This window comes from Pholcus phalangioides, unplaced genomic scaffold (assembly GCF_987345545.1).
Source record: "Pholcus phalangioides strain wild (caught in Gottingen) unplaced genomic scaffold, Ppha-v1.0 ptg000017l_1, whole genome shotgun sequence".
Taxonomy (NCBI): domain Eukaryota; kingdom Metazoa; phylum Arthropoda; class Arachnida; order Araneae; family Pholcidae; genus Pholcus; species Pholcus phalangioides.
The window spans coordinates 6,310,908-6,337,065 of record NW_028301610.1 but is presented as its reverse complement, the minus strand read 5'-3'; the positions used below and the strand labels follow the sequence as shown (position 1 = coordinate 6,337,065).

At 35.7% G+C, this 26,158-nt stretch overlaps 1 protein-coding gene across 5 annotated transcripts in view; it reads left to right on the top strand.

The window, feature by feature from the left end:
- Positions 1 to 24,521, top strand: part of LOC149072163 (cGMP-inhibited 3',5'-cyclic phosphodiesterase 3A-like) — a 360,046-nt gene extending 335,525 nt beyond the window's left edge. For 4 of the 5 annotated variants that reach the window (XM_089246824.1, XM_089246826.1, XM_089246823.1 and 1 more), the window contains exons 10-15: positions 8,642 to 8,845; positions 10,347 to 10,508; positions 10,910 to 11,093; positions 15,640 to 15,720; positions 15,881 to 16,224; positions 24,044 to 24,521. In XM_089246824.1, coding sequence (XP_089102950.1) covers positions 8,642 to 8,845; positions 10,347 to 10,508; positions 10,910 to 11,093; positions 15,640 to 15,720; positions 15,881 to 16,224; positions 24,044 to 24,058 — 990 coding nt within the window. In that variant the 3' untranslated portion in view covers positions 24,059 to 24,521. The remainder of the gene's footprint in view (positions 1 to 8,641; positions 8,846 to 10,346; positions 10,509 to 10,909; positions 11,094 to 15,639; positions 15,721 to 15,880; positions 16,225 to 24,043) is intronic. The other variant, XM_089246827.1, reaches the window with a different exon arrangement.
- The last annotated feature ends 1,637 nt before the right edge of the window (positions 24,522 to 26,158 follow it).

Below are 26,158 nucleotides of genomic sequence, written 5' to 3'. Positions count from 1 at the left end.
GAGACTGCTGAGTGAACTTTGCTATGCATGCGCGGGGATTATTTTTCACATGATTTCTTTTTTTAGATTGTGTTTTAAATTTATTAACTAGTTTAATTTATGCATTAATTAAAGGAGTGGTATATGGACTGCCGTTGCTAGTTGGTGCGAAGTTCCGACCATTAAGAGAGGGAGCTGTTGTCTCATAATGGTTTCTCTAAATTCCGGAGATGTTGATCAGTCAATGGCAAGATGGTTGCATAAAAACAGTCATTTGTGTAATTTGAAGTAATTCCTCCATATTTCGCTATCGATGTGATTAATGGCATTATTGTGTCTGGTCTCTTGGCTAGCCAATGATTACCAATACCTATTCCGAGGTACAAGGTGGGAGCACACATCATGCATGATTAAATATTTCAGGAGAATAGTAAATAAATACACCAAACGTCGTTTGCTTTTTTTCCCACTCATGCACAAACCAGTTGGAGTTACAGCTTCCCATCATACAAGAAAAGTGTTTTCACTAGTTTCTTGTCCCATAAAGCATCGCAATTTCTTGCCTCATCCACATCGTACAGGAGCGTAGACGGTACAGATGGGATTCACAAAAAATGTATCATTAGCATGAGGGGGCAGGGTGGAAGTAGACCATTCCCCCGATCACTACATCCTCTCGTTCGAAGACCAAGTATCCCCTTATGTGCGGGAGTCCAGCAAATCACTCAAGGACAATGCACGTGAGGCACTGAGTGGACACGAAACAGTTTAGCCGAGCCCTTCCTCGATAAGTGAGAGCACGTGGGGGTGGGGGGTCGTGGTCTGTGGAGGTTTAATAGAGAAAGATTGCTATGGGGGCAACACCATCTACATTGTATACAAAACTAAAGCTGTCGTTGATAGAGGATTTATCAATAGAGGGGAATATTAGTTCAGGTGCACACAAACTAGGGAAAGGTTTTTCTTGTCTTTGGCATTCCCAGTAAAGATGTCATTAAGAAAATTTCATATTTTTATAAAGGATGGTTGATGACGTAAACATCATTCAATCCCTCCACTCCCCCTTTTCATCAAAAGTCAGCAAATCCGAACCCCCCCCCCCGCCCCATCGACGCTAAAGTAATACTTGAATGACTGATTCCTTACGTGGACATAATTATTATAAAAACATACGCCAACTTGACGATGATTTTGAATCATATCTTTTGTTATCTGACTTTGGCCAGGGAGCTCCGGTCATTTCACGAACTGGCTGTTCAATGTCCGAATTTCGAACACTGGCCGGGGCAATTTACAACGAAATTGGTTAATTCACTATCTGGCCGGCCACTTCTTGAACTGGCCAATTTCGGGATTTTGCAGTTACATATACGTTATTTGAGCCATGGAGAAAATATAACTGCAATAGAAAGCGCCACTTTTACCCCTGTTGGTTGAAAATTAACGCATATTTGCATACGGTTTCTTCTTCTTCCCCAGGTTACATTTGCATATGCGTGGTGTTCTTTTTCTCCCGATAAATTTCAACAGGAATGCCGTTTTAACTTTTGCGGAGCGGCCGTTTCGAAACGTGCTAGCGCGTTTGCGTTTCATGTTAAACCATGCATTCTTCGATGACAATTGTTTGTATTGATGTGTACTATCACCACTTGAAGATTTCCCCATCTTTTCTGAATCACCCTGTGCCAAGTTTCATGAAAATACCTCCATCAGAATGGGCACTACATACGTCTGAGTAGTGTCAGTTTATTTATAACCACCCTGTATCTCGAAAACAAGAGCCAATAAAAATGTTCCATGGTGATATTCGGGTTCAGCAGGGAAGTCAAAATCATTCGGAATTGTGTGTTTTCATGTCCGACACCATTTCATTGTTGTCCAGTGGCACCGCTCGCAAAAAAACCTTTTCTAACAATTAACATGGTAATATCTCCAAAACGAGAGCCAATAAAACTTTTTCATGTTGATATTCGTGTTCAGCAAGTCAAACCCATTTCGAATTGTATATTTTCATGTCGGACGCAATTTCATTGCTGCCCCGTTTAATTCCTCATAGGTATAATTTCTCATATTTGCAGCTTAACGTTCATTAATTCTAATGGTGTCCGAGTTTCGAATGAGATAGTACAACCTCAGATGTTATCTCTGAATTCATATTTGATAGTTCTTAGTGAATATAACTCATCTTGAAATTAACCTGTGATATTGTAATTCGGCACAATTTTTTCCAGGTCCCTGCTCAATATACAGTAATTAGTAACAATTTTTAAAATGGTAATTTAGTTTCCATTGAGATTGCTTCTTTTAGTAGAAAAATATTAACAGAGCGTTATAATCTTTTCTGTGAAAGCATTTTTTTTTTTTTTTAAATCTCATCAACTTTATTATTTATCGATATTCAAGAAGATATCAAGACGTTTTTGCAATCTCTTCAGCCAGTTGCATTGGATATGAAATTAGATTAATAAAATGCAATTAGTAAAATTTGAGCTTCTCCTTATTATCTCAAGACGAATTATCCCGTGACATTTTAATAAAAAAATCACCGAGAAATAGGTGTTGGAAATTCTTGATCTTCCCAACTTTTTACCTGCACAAATGTATTAAAAAATTTTCGAAACTCTGAAAAGACACAAATGTGGCAAAAATCAAGAATTTTAATCACCGATATTTCGGTGATCAAATTCTACAGAGTAATTTTTTTTTTCAGTACAATAAAGAGAGACGCAAATTTTACTAATTGGTATTTTGTTGGGCAAGTCTAAATAAAATTTTAATATTTATATATTCCCCCCCCCAATTATCATTTTATGAAAGTGCCACTCCTTTTGCTGATAATTATTCATATTTATTTGAACTTCGTATCGGTTTAATAACTTCCATCAAAACTCCTAGCATTTTTTTGTTCCATAAAATTTAACTATAAGATTTTTATTTCAATTCATAATAGAACACACCTTTTCACCTGTGAATGTTCCGTATTTTTTTCCTTTTCTGATCACTCACAAGAGCCCTGTCTATCACCTTTGGGGAGGTTCAAAACCTTTTTAACCCCGAAGATATAGAAGAAAAATTAAATTACGTCAGAATATCTTACTGGGGAAAACTATCTGTATATGTCAGGTTATTTGTTATCTGTATAAAATTGTGAGAATGGTTCTACAATGCATCTTCCGAATCGGAATTGAGAAATTGAATGCTTGCGGGTAATATGCGAATCGAAGGGAAGTTTCTTTCGCTGAAATGGAGTTGATATTTCCGAATAGTATTTTTATTCCAATCGAATGTAACTTTTCAGTTTATAATAAAATTTACCAAAATACTTTGCATAACAGCAATATCAAAAAAGTGAAATGATGGTTTTCTGACTTATATATTTTTACTAAGAAAAAGGTATATTGAATAATAGCAGCGTGAATGATGATCTTAAAATATTTTCTGAGGAATTCGTTCATAAAATAAAACTAGCTTTGTCGAAACAGCATCTATAAATTGGATGTCATTGCATGGAGTTTTTTGGTTCCGAATATCGTGCCGGTATTTTTCTCTCTCTCAACAGCAGTTAAAGTATAAAAATCATTCTCAACCGGGATCATTACAACAAGACGAAACCAGCAATTTTTTTTTCATTTTTCAACGGATAATCGGCAGAAAATTAAGTTTCTGTTTTTTTTTTATATTTTTTTCGGCAACGAATCCAAGAAAAGATTTTAATTGGAGCTCAATAAGAATTTTTTCTTCTACATCGTCTTTTGAACCGTTTCTTTATCCATTAGTCTATTCTCGCTAATTGGTAACTGTAGACTCGTTCCATTTCCTTTTCTTAAAGTTTATTTTCGTTTTGCTAAGATCTGGATGTGTTCAAATCCCTTGAGGATCTTGATTGTGCGGTGAAAGATATTCATTTTCTGATTTTTATGAACATCATTATGATGTTTGTGAAATTCTCAAAACGGCATAACTCTATAAGTTACAGCGTCTCTTTGTCTTAGCGGAGAATTATATAATGAAGGTCGTTTATAGCCGAGAATGATTATAGTAGCTTCATATGGTTATGGAATAAAAGTACATTCATAGGCAATTAGTACAATGCATAATATGAGTAGTGAAAGACATAGGAGCACCTTGGTATTAATGTCCTTTGAATGTCCTTCTGCTCGGACATACAGCGATGCGGAAAGACTTCCATGCTCCCTCGAAATAGCACGTTTTCCGGACCTGATGGCAGACTTCAGTTTGTCAATTGTCTTGAAACGATGTGTGAACACTATTTCAGATAATAATTAAAGGAGTACGTTGCTCGAAACCGTTAAATCTAGATTAGAATGACCGAGTCAAACATATGAGATAGAAATCAAACGTTCTGTAAAAGTTTGCAGGTTCCTTGTTGGAACCAAATATCAAATGGTAGTCTCGTCCACAATTCCAGCGTGATATTCTACAGCAATTTCGTTCACAGCATTTGGAGCGTTATTCTCAAAAAAATGTAGCTACAATAATTGTGGGTAACTGGAATTCTGATAATTACTATCGCGGTAGGTGCAACATAAGCACCTTACCAGAAATTTCTACCTCATCTGAGGTAGGCTTCTCATATAGAGGTGGGAGGTTTTCATACAATCCTTATCTGAACTTGCTAATGATTCATAATATACTTACTATCTTACTATCCAGTTTCTAAGGTGGTGGAGAAAAGTTTAAGGACAACTGAGAAGCGTCCATAGCTTGAAAACTCTGTGCTTGTAAATGTATGAAAATTTTAGAGTGATAACTGCACTTGGAACTAAATTTGTTCCAGTGAAAATAATTTAGATTAGTACTGCGCTGCTTCAAGAAAAAAGAATTTAAAACTATGGTAACGGTCAAAACCTGGGCAAAAGTGTAACGGCAATTAAAAATTATGCGCAAAATTTTATTTCAATCAAAAGAAACACCTTTTCTCTTTATAACCTTCATCTTTCGGGATGTCATGGATGGAGATAAGCCATTAATAACTAGTTGTGTAATCGTCTTCCAAGCTTGTTTGATCACAGCAATAAGATTGTGTTTGTTTCAGCACTGCGTACCATTTCTATACGTTTCGTGAGTCAAAATGCCGCACAAGTGCTATACAGGATTAAGAAAAGGACTTCTCGATGACCACTCAAGTGTTCCACTGATTTGGCTCCAAATCAACGCTTTTTAGACTTTGAAACATGTGCAGGTGCATTTTGTTGAAAAAAAAACTCTAAAAAAAATGAGAAGCACCTCAGAAAATAGAAATTCCGTCGAAACTGTCTTGATATGTCAATATTTCCAAAATATGTCTCTCATTGGATAGGTCAGTAATATTTAAAACCATCGAGTCCATCTAAATTGCTCCTCATTTCAAAGGAAGCATCCTCATTACATTTGGCACCGAAAGATACACATGCTGTTTGGATAATTCACATCACTTTTCTCTGTGCTGTTTTATAAGTTTTATAAAGGGAGCTTGTACTTCTCGGTTTTGCATACTATATGTTTGGATTTTTTTATCACATTAGGCAAAGTTCGACATGTGAAATGTAAGTTTTATTTCTTCTGAATTTCATAACAGAAATTTTTTCACGTGAAATCTATGAACAATCATTTTTTTCCGACAAATTGTAAGAAAAAGAAGCCTTCTTGTGCAAGCTTTCAGTCCATAATTCGCAGGCCTATTTATGAAACTGTAACCAACAATCTTCAACCTTTTAATTCTTCTCGCCATCTCATGACCAAGCATCACGTTTTCTCTGAGAACAAGCTTTCCTCCCCTTCAAAGGTCAATAAATATGTCTTTGGCATCTTCACAGTTTGAGAAAAAAAAGATGATTTCACAGGCATGACTGATCAAAACAGTCTCGACTGTTAGGCCAACGTGATGAAAATGCAAATGCTTCCGTCGACATCAGAAAATATGGCGTGTCCTTATACTTTTTTTCCAGATTTTGACTTTTACTATAATTTAAACAATTTTTTTTCTGAAAATGTGCAGAACCCATCAAAATTATTTTCAGTGGAAAGTGTCCACTTGTAGTTATCATTTTAAAATTTTCGTGCATGTACAAGCACAAGTTTTTAAGTTATGGCATTTAAGTTGTCCTTGAACTTTTTTCCACCACCTCACTTCTCAAGATATGTAGGTATACCACGCATTTCACGTGCAAGGGTTTTCATGTGTGTGTGTGGAGACAATACCTATTTCCGAACACCTAAAAAATGTTCAAGGTTATTTTCAGTTTGTTTGTGCTATTATTAATAATAGTATTAATTCACTCTCTAAGCCATGCTTGTTGTTTTTGCTGTCTCACTTTCTCGAGCTTACGAAATGCCACTTACGCCGTATTGCTTCAAACAGAGAAAAAAAAACTGAAGTGAAATGAAACGCCTTGGAATCTTTTGAATTGTTTATTGTTTTCTCGAGAAAAGTATTTCGTATAATTCATTCGGTTAATACCGTTCTTTTGATTGTAAACGGAAAACTTGATTAAGTGCTGATGCACTTTTTTTGAAAGACCTTAAATCCTCAAACAAAACAGTTCCATCATAGGCGAAGTTGATACGGTCACTAAGCTAATAATGACGTTTCTTTTGCCCGAGCAAGAATAATGTCTGATTATAACTAACGAATCACAAAGAGACTAGTGTTGTTTCTGATGAGCGCCTCACCACCAATTTATACGTTGACGTTGGCGAAACAAGAACAGAAAATTAGAAAAATTTTCATACCATCTGTAAAAAATTTTACAGAATGGAGAGAGAGAAAGAGAAATTTTTTGTGATTTTATTTGTTGCACCATGTATCAAGCATCCGTGTGACTATATAACTATAGAATGTCATGTAAGTCTCCTCATATTTGCATTGTCTGATATATAAGTATAAATATACCCTTTATATATTTACTCTCCTCTGATTTTTTTAACTCATGGCATGAGCCAAATATCGAGAAAGAAACTTTCATACAAAAAATTTGGGGTTGGGAAAGAGAGTGGATGAACGTAGATTATAAGGCTGCTATACATAGGTTACAATATACTGGTTATCAACTTTTCCTTCCAAATTTTTCAGTTTGGAAACGAAATTAGATGAAATTTTTGTGTCTCTGAATACTTCTTGTATGGACAAAAATCTCAAGAGGAATAAATGGCAATACCTTACTACAGAATTTAAATATCAGGCCGGCTTTTAGGCTGGGATTATACTATAAAGGTTTAATAAAAGATATTTTACAAAACTTGGAAAAAAAACAACCAATAATCCAATTGGTTACATTCGCTCGCATGTAACCTATACGCTTATTGGTTGCATTTTTCAAGTTTTATAAAAGAACTTTTCTTAAACTTTATAGTGTAATCCTGGCCCTAGATAACTTTCTCTAGTACGTAATGTCGTCAATGATTAATAGATGGCACAATGAAGAAGACATTCAAAATATGAGTCCTGAACCAGCACCTCTTAGAGATAAAAGGTCTCCGCACGCTGCTCGTGATGTTAGCAAGTAGTCCATTTTCCTTCAGAATATTCAGGGGAAAAAATTCCCTGCTCGTGCCAGTATCACCGTTGTGCGGAACACCGTTGATCGGGCTCAGAATTGGCGATTTCCATGCCCCATATCCAATCATCATGCGGTATTTGTGAGCCAGCCAGGGAGATTCTATGCCAAAATAAGAAGAAACGAAATAGGATGCTGTAGTTGAGAATGTGACAAACTTGCTAGGTAGTCTTAACGACGTTGCAGATGAACTTGGTAATCCGTGCGGAGGCCTTCTATCTCTAGGAGGTGCTGCTTGAACCCGGGGGGGGGGCAACTGGGGGGGGGGAGAGCAGATGAGTCTTTAGCCTCTCCTACAATATTACAAGAGTGCGCCAAAATGCGAGCTTTCCCCGGCTGATCAAGGATTCAGTTGCGGCCCTGCCTGAACCTTTACAGACGGTGTACACGTAAATATTCGCTGATTAGAAACGGAATTCAGAATCCCACCTACCCCGTTTTGTGTATGACGCGTGAGACTATTTTTTACCTCTTTTATTACCATCATCATCATCATATTTCTCGGTAATAAAGTAGTAAATATAGTTGTTGAGAGTGAAATCGCCACATTTACGATTGAATCGGAGCATCATAACACACACTGATCAGCCTCAAAGACTCGCTGCGTATGCAGTAGTTGGTTATTAGTTGTTTTTTCTCATTATACGTGTCCCATCAATCCCTTGCGAATTCTAACGCAAATACCATCGAGCAAGAAAAAGTCTGTTTCTTCGCATAACGCTTAATTAATTAGTGAAAAGGTTGCGGAGAGTTTCAAAAGAAATTAATAAGTCATTAATTAATGTTAGGTTTTTTTCTCATCATGAAAAGTGCTATGAAAACGAAAATGGTCCTGAAGGTTTTCTTGCCTCGTAATTAAATACATTTAATCAATAAGAATACATTGTGGTGATTTAAATATTATTAGAGGAATAGAATTTTTTTTATAATAAATATGTATTATATATATATATCGCTTGATAATATATATTAATAATCTGATCCTGAAGACATCAGGAAAAAGTTATTTTCTACTTCAAATTTACAATTTAGAATTTTTTTTTTATTAAGAAACGTTCAATCGATCGCTAAATGTTATTTTTTTAAATTTGATTTTAATTTTGCAGGCTATCTTATATAATGACAGATCGGTATTGGAAAATCATCACGCAGCGGCAGCGTGGAATCTATTCCTATCTAAGCCAGAATATAACTGGCTGTGCCATTTGGATAAAGCTGAATTCAAGCGATTTCGATTTCTTGTCATTGAATGCATCTTAGCCACAGACTTGAAGAGGCATTTCGAAATTCTCGCTGAGTTTAATGCCAAAGTAAGTTGAATCAATTCATTAAATCGTTTCTATTGCAAATTGTGTCAAGTGGCATCGCTGATGTTTTCATAAAATACTTTTTACTGATAATGGTAAGTCTATATACAGGGTGTCTTGTGTAAGTGCTAGCAAGGCCATTATCTCATCAATCGTCCATCGTAGAGGTATGATTCCAATTTAAAAAATGCTCAACAGGCGTTCAAAAATTACCCTGTACCAGTTTTGAGAGAGTGAAAATACAGTGTGTAACGAAATAAAAAAAATCTAAATTTTTATACTGTCCCCCTGTGCTCTAACTTCCAGTTCGGAAGTTGTTGCCCTGTCTCGCCTGATGCCAACAAAAAAAATTCCATGTGTCTAAGCGCAATATTCACAGAGATATTCGAGTTCGAGAAACGGGGGATATTTGGGAAAGAACAGTGTCAATTGCGGGTAAAACGATTTTTCCGCATTTAACGCGGTTCTTCCCCAAATTTCCTCCATTTTTCAAATTCGAATATATCTGTGAATATTGCGCTTAGAAACATGGAATTTTTTTTTCGTTGGCATCAGGCGAGACAACAACTTTCTAACTGGAAGTTAGAGCACGGGGACCGTATAAAATTTAGATTTTTTTTTTCATTTTTTACACACTGTATTTTCACTCTCAAAACTGGTACAGGGTAATTTTTGAACTCCTGTTGAGCATTTTTTTAAATTGGAATCATACCTCTACGATGGACGATTGATGAGATAATGGCCTTGCTAGCACTTACAGGACACCCTGTAATCAGGGGTGCTCAACATGGGTGCGAGTTACATTTTATCCACGGGTTATGGGTTGAATACGTATGGTTTGAACACGCATGCCCCAACCCCCCATATCTTGTCGAAAACGAGTAACATTGTGAACGCTCTATGAGTATCAACCTATCTCTCACGAACCGAATGGGGCTCTCAGTGTTAACTGATGTAGTCCGCGATCTCGCACCTAGTTCGACTATCATCTTAATCGATAAAAAATGAGTCAGTAACGACTGAATTTTAAAGTTGGATCCACACACCCGCGGCGTTACGCTTCTCAAAACCTGTTTTTGAGGTGTGGCTAAGGTTTTTCGTTAGCCACACCCTTTCGCTCGGCTCAGAGTGGCTTAGGGCTGTAGGTGTGGAATCATCGCAAAATTAAACCTGAAACAGAGTCCCTCCGGATATATCTTTGTAAAGACAAACCCAATGAGAGAGTTTCCTCATTAATTCGACCAGGTCTCATAATTCGGTGCCAGACGGGATCCATTGCACCACAATGAAAACAAGATAGCATAGTTTAAGAGCCTTATGTCTCAAAACTTATACGATGAAAGTATAGTAACACAATGGCACCTGCGAATAGAACTTCTTAGGTCAAACTCAACAATTACCCTTATTTATGTGGTTACATGTTCCAGGTCGAGTACCAGATGGGCTGATTGAAATGCTTCTTTCGAAAAAATATAACATGGGATCATCGGATTTTTTATTGTAGGTGAATGAAGAAGATGCTCCTGGAATAGACTGGACATCAGAAACAGATCGTCTCTTGGCAATGGAGATGTGCATCAAACTTGCCGACATCAATGGTCCCTGCAAACGACACGACATTCATGTACAATGGACGTATCGCATCGCTGAAGAATTCTATGAGCAGGTGATCTTATTGTTCTATTTGATGCAAATTTCTGGCAGAGTGGAATTTCAAGATAATATTTATTTACCTAAAGGTTTCAACAGCTGATTGATGCAAAGATGAATTCAGGAAAGAAAGAAAATTCAACTGCTCGCGCTGGCAATTGAACCCACATCCTCTCATTTACCGGATGAGCGCGCTTTTTTCTAGCTTCACTGGTAAGTGAGAGGCCGTGGGTTCGATTCCCCGTGAGGGCAATTGAATTTTCTTTCTTTGCTAAATTCATCTTTGCATCAGCCCGCTGTTGAAACCTTCGTATGGAGCGGAGAGTGACATCATACTTGGAGTTATTTACCTGTATATGAAAACTTACTTTTATGTGTAATTTGTCCCTGATTATTGAACTTACGTGTGTAATTTAGGGTGACGAGGAAGCAGGTCTGGGGCTACAAGTGTCGCCATTTATGGATCGCAAGAATCCTCAACTGGCAAAGTTGCAAGAATCTTTCATCAACCATCTCGTTGCACCTCTTTGCAATGCTTACGGGGAAGCTGCTTTATTACCGGGCGTTTGGGTTGAATCTTCTGAAAGCGAAGATGATGAAGGTAACAGATAATAATTTTTAACTGATCAAATTTCTACATCTGTTTTCTCCTGCTAATGTGATTGGAAAAGTGTTCATTCCACTTAAAATGTATATGAGAGAAGAAAACTAGAAGACAGAAGTTATTTTTTCTTTTTTTGAATAGGTCACGGTTAAATATTTGAAACCCTTGACAAAGTCTGGCATAAAATAAAAACTACCATAGACTTACCTTTCGGTCAACAAAATTAAGATATCGACTCTTTTTAGTATATATGGTGTTATGCCATCATAGGTTCGAAACCGTTTCGGTTTCGTCGGAACATTCAGTTATAGGTCTTAAATGGTGTGTTAATTCGACGGCCTAGTTCAAAAAAGCAGCAACGCAAAATTCTATGTTCATACATAAGCGGACTTGAAAAAAGTCTGACGGAGGGGGACATGATGATGATGATGATGTCAATTCATGGTCATTTGATCATTTTTGTCGCACCACGTTTATTTTCTGCACACGAGGGCTAATTAAACCGAGACCTAAAATTTATTGCCGATTCCGAATGGCAACCTTTTTTTTATACTCACCGAGAGGTTGGTGCACTAACCCCTCGATGTGGGACTCCCTGCGGTAGCAATCTTTTTCTGTGGTCATGTCGTGGTTTTTGTTAATTCTTCGTCAATTATATCAGTCGCTTCCGCCATTGACGCTGCCCCCCCCCCCTTTCAGCGTCAATGGCGCCGGAGGCCCCCTATCTCCTCCCATGTCTATGTTTGGAGAATTCCGCGTTGTAAGGGTTGACTTTGAGTTGATTCACATTCAGTTCCATACAGATTTAATTACTGTAGGGAAGTATAAGCAGAGTTAGAGCAGGTGTTGTTGTTTTGAAATATGTATATAGGCGCATTTCCCACCGTTGTTATGGCGTGCATAAGTCAAAAATGCAATTTTCTGAGTTGTTGCCTTTTTGAACTGGGCCGTCGACTTGAGGCGTTTATCTATACTTTGCAAATAACACATGGAGAATCGAGTATCTCAAGTATCGGACACTCTTGAATGCCTCGGATCGAAGCTGCCTAATCTAGCGATCTATTTACATAGATAATATTGTGATGCTGCATTGAATTAGATTGCTATTGTTCAAAACACAACGCAAGAATCACAAAAAAATTCCTTATTTACAACATTCTTCAGAGTTGTTTATTCATGATGTCTTATTTATGATGCGTGTTTTTTCACCCGGTAGATAGCATTTTTGCTTAGCATTGTTCCTCTAATGCAACATTAATCCTAAAAACCTGGCATAATCATGAGCAACAGTGGTTTTGCTCATGACGAACTTATTTAAATACGACTTTCGATAAGGAAAACTTGGCATTTAAACATGTAAAGTGAAACAATGATCTTTGGTAAACTTTGGTGAATGCTGTTAATCAGGAATTTATGGCAGTTCTTGTTTGGCTAAATAGCACTCCTGTCAACTAATATAATAGCACTTGAATAGAACCTAATCGCGTCATTTGCAACCATGCATTCTGTGACAAAAAAAAATGTTTTTGTGAGCTTTAATCACACTAGTTTTTTCATCACTAGTTCAGAAATCACTCTGTATACGACCCTTATTTTAAGCTCAAATTCATTCATTGCAAGAGAACATTTACATTATTTAATAAACAAACGGTTACTTTCTTTCCTTCAAATTCTCGAAATGTGGAAATTGTCCTCTTGAATTCTTCAATGATGTAGGACACATCACACTGTAATGACAAAAAAAAAGGAAATTACTCAAATAAGGGGGGAACAAATCTACTTGGAATGGGAGAGAAATGGGACTGGGCATCATTAAAATGATGGGAAATGACAATAAAAAGCCACGAGGGAATAAAAATAAAAAAATGCACAGAATAAAGAATGTATTAAATTCGTGAAGGAATGGAGAGGAATCGCGAACTGTAATTGCATATCTTGAATTGGTGGAGAATTCGAATAAAGAATGGGGTAAAATTGGATGGATGACGATCACTGAAAGTGAAAAAGAATCGTATTTCCCAAGTAATAACGATCCCCAACCAAGTCCAGCATGTCGAAACTCATTTATGAGACAAATTTTTTCAGCGTACCTTGATTAGGAATTTGTATTGCCTCTCCCTGGAAATCTTTTTTGAAATGCTATTATCAGGCAAGACCATGATCAGTGTCCTCAAATATCAGCAACAATTTCTTCGAGGCAATCAATTTAAATATCACATGTTACGCGATTATATTAGTTCAATGACGAAACTCTTCCTTTTTCGACAAAATAGATTCCGATTTACGAATTATTTTTAGATAAAATGACAGAATTTTTCTTCCATTTATTGCATAGAATTCAATTGAGGAATTGATCGCTCAATAATTTGTCGGGAAAAATACGGTACGGTATCAATTACAGCTAAAATAACCGCCAATTGTTGTTAAAACTAATAAAATATACTATAAAAACCACCATTTTGTAGGAAATGAACATCTAAATTCCGTTTAGATTCAAACTTTCTTACAAAAAAATCACGGAGAAAATTTGCAGTTAATGAGAATGTATTTCTAAAAAAAATGTATAGTTACACTAATAAAATAAATAATAACCAGTTAAAAAATAATTTGCATAATTTCATAAGTTATGTATATACAGGGTGCATGGCAAGCAGGGGGGTATGACATTTTACTGGTGAACCATTGATCCTAGACTTCCAATTAGGAAAAGTGTCCAAATAACATGCAGTAGCCTACTCAAATATGTGATTCTTGTTTCAAGTTGTTGTATAGTTATTAAAATAAAAAAAATTTAACTTTTTATACCGTCCCGTGTGCCCCAAAACCCAGTTAGAATGGTTTTGCCCTGTCTCTCCTGATGCCAACAAAAAAATTCCACGTCAATATTCACTGAGGTATTCGAATTCGAAAAACGAAACTTTATTCGGAAAAAAAAAAACCAGCGTTAACCGTGGGTAAAACGGTTTTTTCCCAACTTTCCTCCATATCTCAGTAAATATTGCATTTAGGAACGTGGATATTTTTTTTTTTTTTTTTTTTTGGCGTCAGGAGATACAGGGCAACAACTTCAAACTGGGTTTTGGGGCACACGGGGACTGTATAAAAAGTTTATTTTTTTTTTATTTTAATAACTATACAACTTGAAAACAACGATGGCATATTTGAGTACTACAAGTTATTTGAAAACTTTTTCTAATTAGAAGTCTAGGATCAACGGTTCGCCAGTAACCCCTGCTTACTATGCACCCTGTATATAAATAAATCATTATTAGGGCTCTGATTTTTATGACCTATAGATGAAACGTTGTTTCTGATCGGTTAAAAAACCTGAAATTCAAGTTATGAAATTATCCTCAATTTCAGTGAAAAGATAATGATTTCAAGTATACTTCATTGAAAGAAATGGGACATTTTATCAAAACTCAGGTCAACCAATGAAATTGAACACAAAAAATACAGGACTACATCCCGTAAAACTCAGTGTATCTGTGATAAAATTCGGAAAAGTGTATGATCTAATAATATAGTAAATACTGGAAACACACTTTCCCGAGCCATTATCTTTTTCAAGATATGCAGATGACTATCAAGGAGAGAAGCATCGCATTAAATAATTTTACAGACCGCACCATGGTCTATCGCAGTGTTTCCCAAAGTTAGCAATATCGCCCCCTGGAATGATGGGAGGGTCAAGGGGGTGGTAGAAGCTTTGGATTTAGTATAGAATCCTATGGGCTAACTTGAATCGGAGGGTGATCAGAAAAGAAAAAAATTTGAAGAGTGGATGATGGAACAAAAAGTTTTGGAAACCAATGGTCTATCGCCACATAGAGGCCATTTACTGCTATTTCACGCCAGAGATGTCGAAACTAGTAGTATGTTTCGTGCACCTTATGTATGAAGTACGAAAGCCTGGATATATATATAACCAAGAGCGGAGATCTCGAGATGTAGTTCAGAAAGAAAATTCGCATTCCTCTGTGGGGAATCGAACCACCAATCTCTCACTGCCCGGGCGAGTGTTCTAACCATTGAACTACAGAGGACAGCCTTTGTTTTGTTACGAGTGTTTTTTTTGTACTTGAACGCAGTCCCGTTCAGCATTCATACATATGATCTAAGGAAGGAAAATGTCTGTCCTGTGTAGTTCAATGGTTAGAACACTTGCCCGCCCGGACAGTGATAGATTGGTAGTTCGAGATGTAGTTCGGAAAGAAAATTCACATCCCTCAGTGGGGAATCGATCTCCGCTTGGTTATCTAGGCTTTTGTACTTCGTATGAACAGCGGAGAGTGACATCGTTTCTCTCTACACTTTATGTATGTTTGTCGGTCTCGAAGCCTTCTCGTATCTTCTATAAGAAAGAAACGATTAACTGGCAGTTGAGTGGATATTTGTCCGAGTAGGATCTGCCGCTTGGTTTCACGAGAGACTTGAATAATCCCATAATAATTTGTATGAATAATAATCTAAGAAGTTATGATACATTTAACTTATTAATTCCATGGTTAACGTTCCAATGATCTCATGGTGTTACTTTCAGCTGCGGTGGGAACTGGGGAATCATCTGATGGAAAAGACACTGAAGATGAAACTTGCGACAGTGACTGCAGTGCTCCTAGTGGTAAGATTAACATGAATGTATTGCAAAAATAACGGTAACCGTCTTGATCAACCCTCTGTGTTTCGGATGGTTGTCACTTGTAGAAGTTCATTCCCATGATCTTCAAATATGTTCCTATGCATTGTCTCACAAGTGTGAAGTCTCTTTCTCCTACTCATAGATATGTGTTGCTGTCGTACATGGATAGGTTCATCAAAGCGAAGAGGGAGTCACTCACTGAAGCGTAGGAAAGTGGCTTGCTTGCAGACCCAGCACTTGCAGGAGAACTACGAGCATTGGGTGAATATTTTGAAGCAAGAGCAGCTAGAAGAACAGCAGATGCAGGATCTGCAGAAAAGGCTTGAAGAGAGTGAACTCAAATCTGACGACGATGAAGAAGACGACGACAATGAAAGTGGCTCCGCTAAACAGCAGCAGCCTGAAGATATGGAAACTATTCATGAAGAGACGTTCTTCAGGCCTGATGCTCAGAATCTTACTGATAATGATGATGATGATGGCGGTGTAAGTATATATTCACCATTGTTATTCCTGAATAATAGTTTTACTGCATTATGAAGTCCGGGGTTCTATATTCCTTAGCGTGTTACGTAGTATTATCCTAAATCTGCTAGAAAAGTTCGAGATCTGACCATGACCTCGAACTTGAATGTTTGTCCCTCAAACTAAGAAGTGACTCTAGACTAGTTGGGCAGCGAGTTATTGTCCTGTTGGAAGAAAAACTGAACACATTGAAAAGATTCGAGATATGAAGTATACGTCTGTACAAAAAGTTCCCGTATTCAATCTTTTGTGATAGTGTTTGTTGCGCCATCTATTAAACATCGATGGAAGTAGATATTATAAAATGGCATCTAAGCCCATAATATTTGCATTTTGCATTTTTAATCTAATGGTAAGTTGTTGTCAATTATTTTTCTTATTGTTGGCTCGTCACTTTTGTCATACAAGCGGAGATTGAAAAACTATCAGATTTTGTTTTATTGCGGAAAATTCTGGTTTTAAAGAGTGGTTTTATGAAAGTAATTTGTGCGGCTGCCATAAGGCTGCAACAGAGGCCCCTCGCCAGACTTTTCATTATTTTAGCCAGGGCTGGTTCTTGGCATTTTTGAAGTGTAAGTGAACATATTTTGGTGATAAAAAATAGCCTCCTTTCAGTTCGCACCGTCTGCGACCGCGTAGTTCGCAAGATTCAAGATCCGGCCCTGTTTGTAGCAATTTAGCTAATCAGACAAAATTATTTCAACGAAGTGGAAGAAAAAGTTAGCCAAGCTGACGTGCTGTTTGGTGACACTAACAGATAGACAACCGTTACACTGGAAGAATTCGATCTTTCATTTACTCGCCAAATGAAACATTTCGTTACAAGTTGGCAGGGAGAGACTTTTTGATTACTGGTCTTCAAGTTTTCAATCTGGCATTTTTCATTTCACACGAAATTGATTTCAGCTTTCTCTTTCTACACTCATTTCAAAAATGTGACGAAGCAAAAAGTCTCAAGAGGAATAAACAGCAATAAATGATCATGGACTGCAAACAACACAATGTAGATATTAAGAAGCTTAGGTGACTTTTTGCAGAATCTAATGTCGTCGATGTCTGCTAGATGGCACAACAAACAAGACCCATAAAAAATTGATTCCTGTAACTTTTTTTGGAAAGACAGTTTATAATACTATTAGAGAATAACATACTGTATATATATGGATGTCGAATACGGATCTAATTAATCGATCAATTGTTAATCATGGTTTAAAATTTTAGTCTAGAAATTTAAAAATAATCTACTAAAATTTGATTAATCTTTTAAAATTTTTGGATTAAACAGGGTGAAAATTTGAATCGATTCCCAATTGTAATAATATATCATAGATAGGATCTCTCTAAACATAATCTTTGATGTTTTCTATGTTTCCTCACTGACATCGGACAAAGAACACGACATGCCTCAGGTAAAATACAAAATGGATCGAACTTCCATTTGCCTCAGAAAACCTTTTTCTTTTCCCCCAGTATAGCCTTAAAATAGATCAGGCTACATATATTCAACGTATTTCGATTCGTCTTATATTCTCAGACCCTACGTATCGAATAATTTCGAACTATTTCTATATTTAAACTACCATTTTTGTTGTCTTTCAAACACATTATTTAAACGCCGTTTTGCAACTGATACTCGTATTGAATACTTGTATACTCCCTAGTTTTTTTACGTCAACGGTCACAGATTTATACACCTTTTCTTTCCGAGTAGATACTTTCATTTTTACTAGAATAAGAAGACCTTGAAAACTTATATATCATGAAAAGAAATAGTACACGTGTACACATAGTGTATATTTGTATATATGTGTGTGTGTACATAAACACACAGAAAGGGTAGATATATACATATACCTGCAAACATCTTCACAGTTCAAACAGCAGCATCCATCCTCCCAAAAAAAAGATATATTGAGTCGTCTCTCTTTATTAAAATGTACCGCCATCAGCCTCTCCCATCCTCTTTGATATGCATTTCAGTTGTCATTTCGGATAGAAATGCGAGGCACAAACCAAGTGCGAAAGAAAGAAATGGAACCACGAGCTTTTGCAAAGGAATTTCTGTCCTGATGCACGAAACTATTTCAATGGCCGCTTCTGTGCTTCCAAATCAAAAGCTTCTCTCCTTCTTTTCTATCCGATTTCGTTTCTTTTTTTGGCATTTTTACTTCATTCTTCTCTTTTCTTTCAAAAAAAAAAACCTCTACCAAATCTCATGACTACGGGAGTGGAGGAGGGGTAAGGCTAAAGAAATGAAAATTCTTTGAAAACACATTTTTCTTCCTGTTTTTTTTTTTTTTTTGAATTTTCAGTCGCTATTTTTAAGAACAATCTACTTCGTCTCTTTCTCTCTAAAAATACGGAAAAGTTATTATAATACCGTAAATAAAAATGCGATTTCTCTTGGCGTTTCCGTCTTTCTAACGAAAATGCGCATTATTATGAGCTGCTCGTTATTATTATTACTACTACTTTCTTGTGTCTTTATAAAGTGAAGATAATACACTGCCTGGCCGAAAAAAAGAACACTCGAGCATTTTGTTGCAGCGCCTTTATTAAAAATTGGGTGTTGATGATAATGCATATGTTAAATTGTCGCCTCCTCTTTTAACCTCATTTTTGCAGTTCGAATTAAATACAGTAATACCCAGAAGTTACGCAATAGGTGGGGCGCGTAAAACCGATAGTCCCTACCAGCAGAATTCCACAGCACAAAAAACCGGTTTTGTAATGTGGCTACGCAAAATCTACCATTTAAATCACCCGTACTATGGCACTCACACCTCGAAACCAGTTTTGCGTAGCAGAATTACCAAAACCAAGGCGGCAACAGGCACAATGCCCAATGAGATGGCTGATAAAAAAATACCCATGACAAATATGGATGTCATATATTTCTAAAATACAGCAACCCAATCAAAAATGTAATTATCAAAAACTAGACTATATATATACATGATAAAATATTATACAATGCCCATAAAAATATTTATGGTTGTCTTATTCTAAGTATGGATAGCTTCTCGATTTACCCCAACATGTTATCGTATTTCTTTTTTAAACATGTCAATTGTGTTAGAATTTACTACCCTAGGGGAAGCTATTCCATTTATTAACAACCCTATTAGAGAAAAATTCCCTGCGACACACCACAACCTAGAATTGTCCCTTACCAATCGATACTGGTGTCCCCTTGTCAAAGCAGTCGATTGACTTCGTATTAATAACTCATGGTCCATCTTATTCATCCAGTTGAAAATTTTGAACACTTCAATCATATCCCGACACCTGCGTTCTTCCAATGTAAACATCTTCAAAAAATGAAGTCTCAATTCATAACTCAAGCCCCGTGTGTCAACAAGAACACACTTACACGTAGCTCTTCTCTGCACCCCTTCAACCAAGTCTATGTCCCTCGCTAGGTATGGTCTCCAAAACCTTACAGCATACTCCAGTCCAGGGCGAACTAAGCTTCCGAAAAGCGGAAGAATGACTTTAAGAGAACGCGAAGACACCTTTTTAAAAATGAAACCGAGCATTCTACTCGCTTTTTTGACAACCGCTGAACAATATTCAGAAAACCTAAGCCGCTCGTCAGTGAGAATTCCCAAAACGGTGACCCGAGTTGAATCCGGGATAGTGACACTATTCAACTCGTAAGAGAAGCGTGGGTTGTTCGAATCAAAATGAGCGATCATGCACTTGTCAACACTAAACGTCATGCTCTATTCATTTGCCCATACCCCAATCCTGTTCAAGTTGGTCTGGAGCAACTCCCTATCGCTTTGATTCCCGACTACCCCCATTAGCTTCACGTCATCTGTGAATTTGCTAACAATTCCATCGATACCCTGATCGAGTTTATCGATAAAAAGTGAAAAATTATAGAGCCAAGGAAACTTCCTTGAGGAACTCCGCTTGTGACGCCTGTCCAATCAGAGAATTCTCCAGAATTCTTCTGGAGGACATCAGGCTTTATTCGGGCTGCAGTTTTACATACAAATACATAAAATGTTCAATTGGAATCAGTATTGCTGGAAAACGTCGGTCTTATCAAAAAAAAAAGTAATAAAAAATGCATGTTTTTTTACATGTAATTAAACAATTATCAGTAAACTATTTAAATTATTCCAAAATGTATGTAAACGAACGCCATGTTTAGTGAGATATATGATAACACTTTGTTCCTTTGAAAAAAGAAAAAAGCTTCTTGTCTCAAAGTATGGTTATTTTGTTATTAGTTTTTGTTTCTTTGCATAAGTTAATGAACTGCCAAGAGTATAGAAATCAGAGTGGCCGGTTGCATTGTCAGTAAATATTAAATAGTATCATTTCAATTGAGCTTTTTTCAAGACCGGCAATAATTGTGACCAAGCCATTCTTTAAAAGAAAGCTTTGATTCCAAACGGTTTTAAAGCCCAAAATCTCTGGCAAAGTTTACATCTTGCGCTGCTTTTTCTCTTTTTCTATTTTTAGCACCTTAAAAATCAGTTCAGCTTGGCTACTTATGGCGCTCTGATTGAATGGACAATACATTCTTACCTAATTATCGCATGATAATTAAAATGTCGTTTCCATCTCAGCTATAGTCACATTAAAGCTTACCGAATTATTCTGAATTCAAAACCATTTTTCACAGAAAATCGAAAACTACGAAATCGTGTAAACCAGGGTAGCGTAAGTTGGGTATGAGTGGACCTTAATTTTTGTAATAATGCCATGGATTACATGCCATTAAAAGCTAATTTTTAATCTCTCGCGGTCAATGCAAAGCCGCGGCAAATTTTTTTGCTCCTGACGTTCTGAAATTTCAAAAAATTCTAGTCAATTCTTATGAGATTTGAAGTCTTTTTAATCCAGTTAAAAATGAATAAATTTTTACTAATTAATAATGAATAGTGTATCGTAATGCAACAAAATTCTCAACGAGATTTTAAACGGTAAGTTCAACGCCCAGCATTTAATTTAATTTCGATGTTAGTGTTTTTTTTTTAGCTCTTCAATGAAAATTACGTTCGACTTATATGCAGGTTCGACTTTTCTACGAAAATTTATCCTCGTAATTTTTAAGATAATATTCCTCCCGGTTATTCAACGATTTCGATTATCCAACATCCCTTTTCCCGTTTTACACAGCATGAAATTTAAATTTCTGTATATTTTTTTAGAAGCACATCCAATGCAAATTTTTCCGATTGGGTCATCTCGAAATTTTTGAGACGTTTCAGTTTTTTTTTTGCACGTTTTTTATACGAAGAATTATATTTTACTTCTATTCTTCGAAGTGTATAAAGTCATTTTATTTTATTTTATACAACTTTTTAAGTTATTTTTCTAGAATTTTTAAAACTTTCGGAAATTGTAGAATTTAGCCTCCTCTGAAGACAAAAAAGTCACTCACGTTGCGTTGAAAGCTTCACATCAGCGAATGATTTTCTACGTAAAGATTTTTTTCAACGGAGTGAAATAAAATGGGAGTTAGATGGGTGCGATGTCTGGTCAGTATTGTGGATAGGATGAAACAACCCAGTTTATATCATGGAACTCTTTTTGGTGACCAAAGAAAAACTGGGCCTTATAATGCGTCTTTTCTGGTGTTTTTAGAAGCATGTAACACACCGAATGCCGATGAATGCATTTTTTGCCCGACTGCACAAAATGTTCACAGGCTGTAGTTTTAGGAATATTTAGAATGTAAGACTATTCTTCAATTAATGTTCAATTCTTCGATTGAATTCAAAGTTCTTTCTATCTCTCCATGAACTTTCTATCGTTTCCCACTGACCGTTTTCAGAAAAGCATCAAAGTACGATCAAATTGAAAATAATAATAATTTGACTGAACCCGCAGACCACTGAGAGTTATGTTGAGGCATTATTGAATGAAATAAAAAAATTTTGAAATACATTTTTTCACGACTTATTGGAACACATAATGCCGAAGCAATTTTTTCAAGATTTATTGAAACAATAAATATATATTGGGAAGGAAATAATTTCAAAATATTGGAGAAATAAATAATTTCAAAATATTGAAGAAATAAATAATTTCAAAATATTGAAGAAATAAATAATTTCAAAATATTGAGGAAATAATTTCATAATTACCAAAAAAAATTACATCATCCTTTAAAAAGTGATTTTTGATTTAAAAAAAGTGATTAATAAGAAACATCTTAAGAATTTGTGAAAAAAAAATATTTCAGAACTAATAAAAATTTAAAATCATTAAAAGAAATAATTTAAGAATAAACAAATGTCTTTAATTATTTTAGTCCCTGTTTAACTCTCGGACTCACTGGCCATCTATTAAGATATCACTGCAAATTAGATGAGAAGTCCTTTAAATCTTTTATGCACTTTCCTCACAATTATAAATTCTTAAATTTGAGTTGGTAGCCTACGGGCTTCATAGGAACTTCCTGTCCTACGCATCGTCTGCAGCGGGCAATCCATTTTCTGGACAAGTACTTGCCAACCTTTCATGTTTTAAGTGCGCCTCTGTTAGAAACGCATATCGGAGGCTTTCGTGTACCTTGAGCAATGCGTTAAAGGCTTGTTTTGCGTACCCCAAAAAATGCGTAGACGTCCGTACTCCTTGAAATGTATATGACACTTGTGCGATTATCCTAAGAGTACTTGTTTATGTCCTAGACTTTCGTACTCCACAGAAATGGCGTAGAAAGGTATGAGTACTCTCTTGAAACACGCGTGAGGCTCGTGTACACCCTTAAATGCGTAGAAGGTGTCCAATATCTTCAAGAATGTGTAGAATGCTTGCTGACCCTTAAACATGAATATGGAACCTGCGTGCTTTCAGATACGCGTAGAAAGCGTGTATACTCCTTGAAATGCATAAGAGACTTGTATGTCATTAGAAATGTGTATGAGGTTTGCTACCCTTAAATGCGTAAAGGACTTGCTAATGTCCCTTTAAAATGCATGAATGGTTTACTTATCCCTAAAAAAGTATAGGATGCGTGTTTATCTCCTAGATTTGGGTACCCCCACAAATTCGTGAAGGGCATGCGTACACCTTGAGGTATGCATGAGAACCTTGCGTGTTCCCCAGAAGATGGATGGATGCTTGCTTACCCTTAGTCATGAGGCTTGTAAACCTCCAAATATGCTTATAAAAGTTGTGTAACCCTTTTTTAAATGCTTAGGATGCTTGTTTACCACGAGACGTGCGTATGAGGCTTATGTACCTCCAGATATGAGTAGAAAGCTTGCGTAACCCTTTAAATGCGTAGGATGCTTGCTTACCACCAGACAAGTGTATGAAGTTTGTTCACTTCCAGATACGCGTAGAAAGTGTGCTTAGCCCTTGAAATGCATATGAGGCTTACATACCCCTTGAGGTACATAGAAGGCTCGTGTGTCCCTAAAAATACTGTACATATGACATTTCACACGCCTAGAGAAAAAAATCTTACTTATTTTTTTCCCGCCATTTCTAAACTCATCACATACATTCAGACGGTACGCGTACCACAGGTTTGGAGCCAATACTTTTAAATTGAAATTCCAGATTTAAACCATAAAACCTTTGTCTTTGTTTTACGTGATCATTATCTCCATTGTAAATATTTAAGCAACATTATCATCATGTTTATAAATAACTATTCGCATGTAGTGCAATTAAAATTCCGATCTATATACCGGCAATTTTACATAAGCCCTGTAAAATTATCGAAATTATCAAAATTTATGACCCAGCATGACCACTTATATTAGATTCCAAAAACAATAATTATATATATATATCTTTTCATTTACAGAAAGACGCATGTTGAGCTGCGGGTCAGGAACAACAACCACCTGCGCATGGCAGTCATCGGAGATAGAGTATTAATTATAAAAATTATCAATTATGTACGTGTTTCCACAAAAAAAAATGGCGGTCAAAAAAATTATAATAAGGAAAAAAAAATTACTACTCTTATGGCCGGAATAATGGCGGGGTGCTTCGTGGGATCGCCGATAGATGGCGCCACCAGTCGCACTGTTGTTTAACTCTGCTCGTAATATATATATATATGTATATGTGTGTACGTGTGTGTGTTGTGAAATGAGAAAAAATGCCCCCATACATATGATATACATAAAATAATATATACATACATTTATCGTTATATCCTCGATCCCGAAATTTATAGGTACAAAATCATTGAACAAAAATCACTCAATCAATCAATCTGTAATTAATCTTACATTAATAATATATAAAACGCTGAAAATTATCTCGGGAATTATTTTATGTACACTTATGAGCAAAAAAATTTAAGGAAAATTTTTTTATGATCAATATTTATCGATTTTTCAGTTCTGAAAATGAGCAAAATTATTATACAAAAAAAATTGATATTTTTGTAAAAAGTTACAAAAAATTGCTTTAGTGAAAACAAAAGTTAGTTGTTGTACAGAGATTAAAAAATTTTAGGTATAAATTATTTCGGGTGAGAAATTTATGCTGTGTATATGCAAATTATGTCTATAATGATGTATTAATATTTATATTATTGGAATGTTTTTTCTGTTTTGGCATCACTGTACATGGAGCACATGAACTTGGTTGATAACATATCATGGATTTAATTTCATATACCCCTATTTGAGGAATCAGCACTTTGGGGCATCCGGTATGCCGTGATATTTCAATCTTATTGAAAGCGTTGAAATTTATATTGGTTCAATAATAATTTGTTTTTTAATTGTTTTTATACATGATTCCGTTTCATTTCTCTCATGTCTCTGATTATTTATCTTACTTTTATGATAATTTATAATCAAGTTATAATCTTAATAATTTAAATTTTTTATTCTGATAATTGTTTTTGCTCATTATACTTAGTTTTTAATTATTCATTTTGATTTTTATTTCACGATTTTGTTATATTATGATTCAAAAATTCATGAATCCGCAAAATTTAATTAGAATTGAAGTCACTGCTAACCCCAAATTGAAGAATGTGTTAAGAGCCAACACACACACAAATTAACCCACTGTTCGGTGATATTGAAGAAGTAGTTTAGCAGAATTGGCGAATAGTCACTCATAGTTTCGCAAATTCGATCTTTCAATCACTTGCGAAACGACACCTCTATTTGGTGAATTAGATCTTTCAATCATCGGCCAAACGAAAAATTTCATCGCCATTTGATGGCTTTGATCATTATTATTTGCCAGACAAAAAACGTCTTCGCCATTTGGTGATATAGATCCCTCAATCACTCGCCAAATGAGAAATTTCATGACCATTTGGTGAACTAGATATTTTAATCTTAGCCAAACGAAAAATTCCATCGGATGAATTCGAAGAAATCAGTGAATTCGATTTTTCAATCGCGCTTCAAATGAAAAATTACACCTCGATTTGACCGATTCGATCTTTCAATTACTCCTTAAACCAAAAAATTTCATTGGCATTCGGTAAATTTGATCTATTAATCACCCGCCAAAGGAAAACTTCCATCGCCATTTGGTGGAAAGCTGATCTCAGCAGCGATGGATAGTATAATCAGCGGAAAACTGACATTGATAAAAATTATAAACATTGGAATTTTGATCATAGCATCACAACTTTATGATATTGATTAATTATTTTATATTTAACTAAATACAGAGATAAAACACTCATTATTCCTTGTACTGTGTTGCCAAAAACGAAAGAATAATAATAATCGTTTCTGATCACGTGACATATCATTGTAAAAAAAATATATATATATACAATTTTGTGACAAAATGATGCCAATGTGATATATATATTATAAATTACGCCCAAAGTAATTGAAGAAAAAATCATAATCCAATACACAAAAATGATAAGAATTATACATACAAAAAATTATATATATATATATATTGAAGTGTACTTTTTATTTTAATTAAT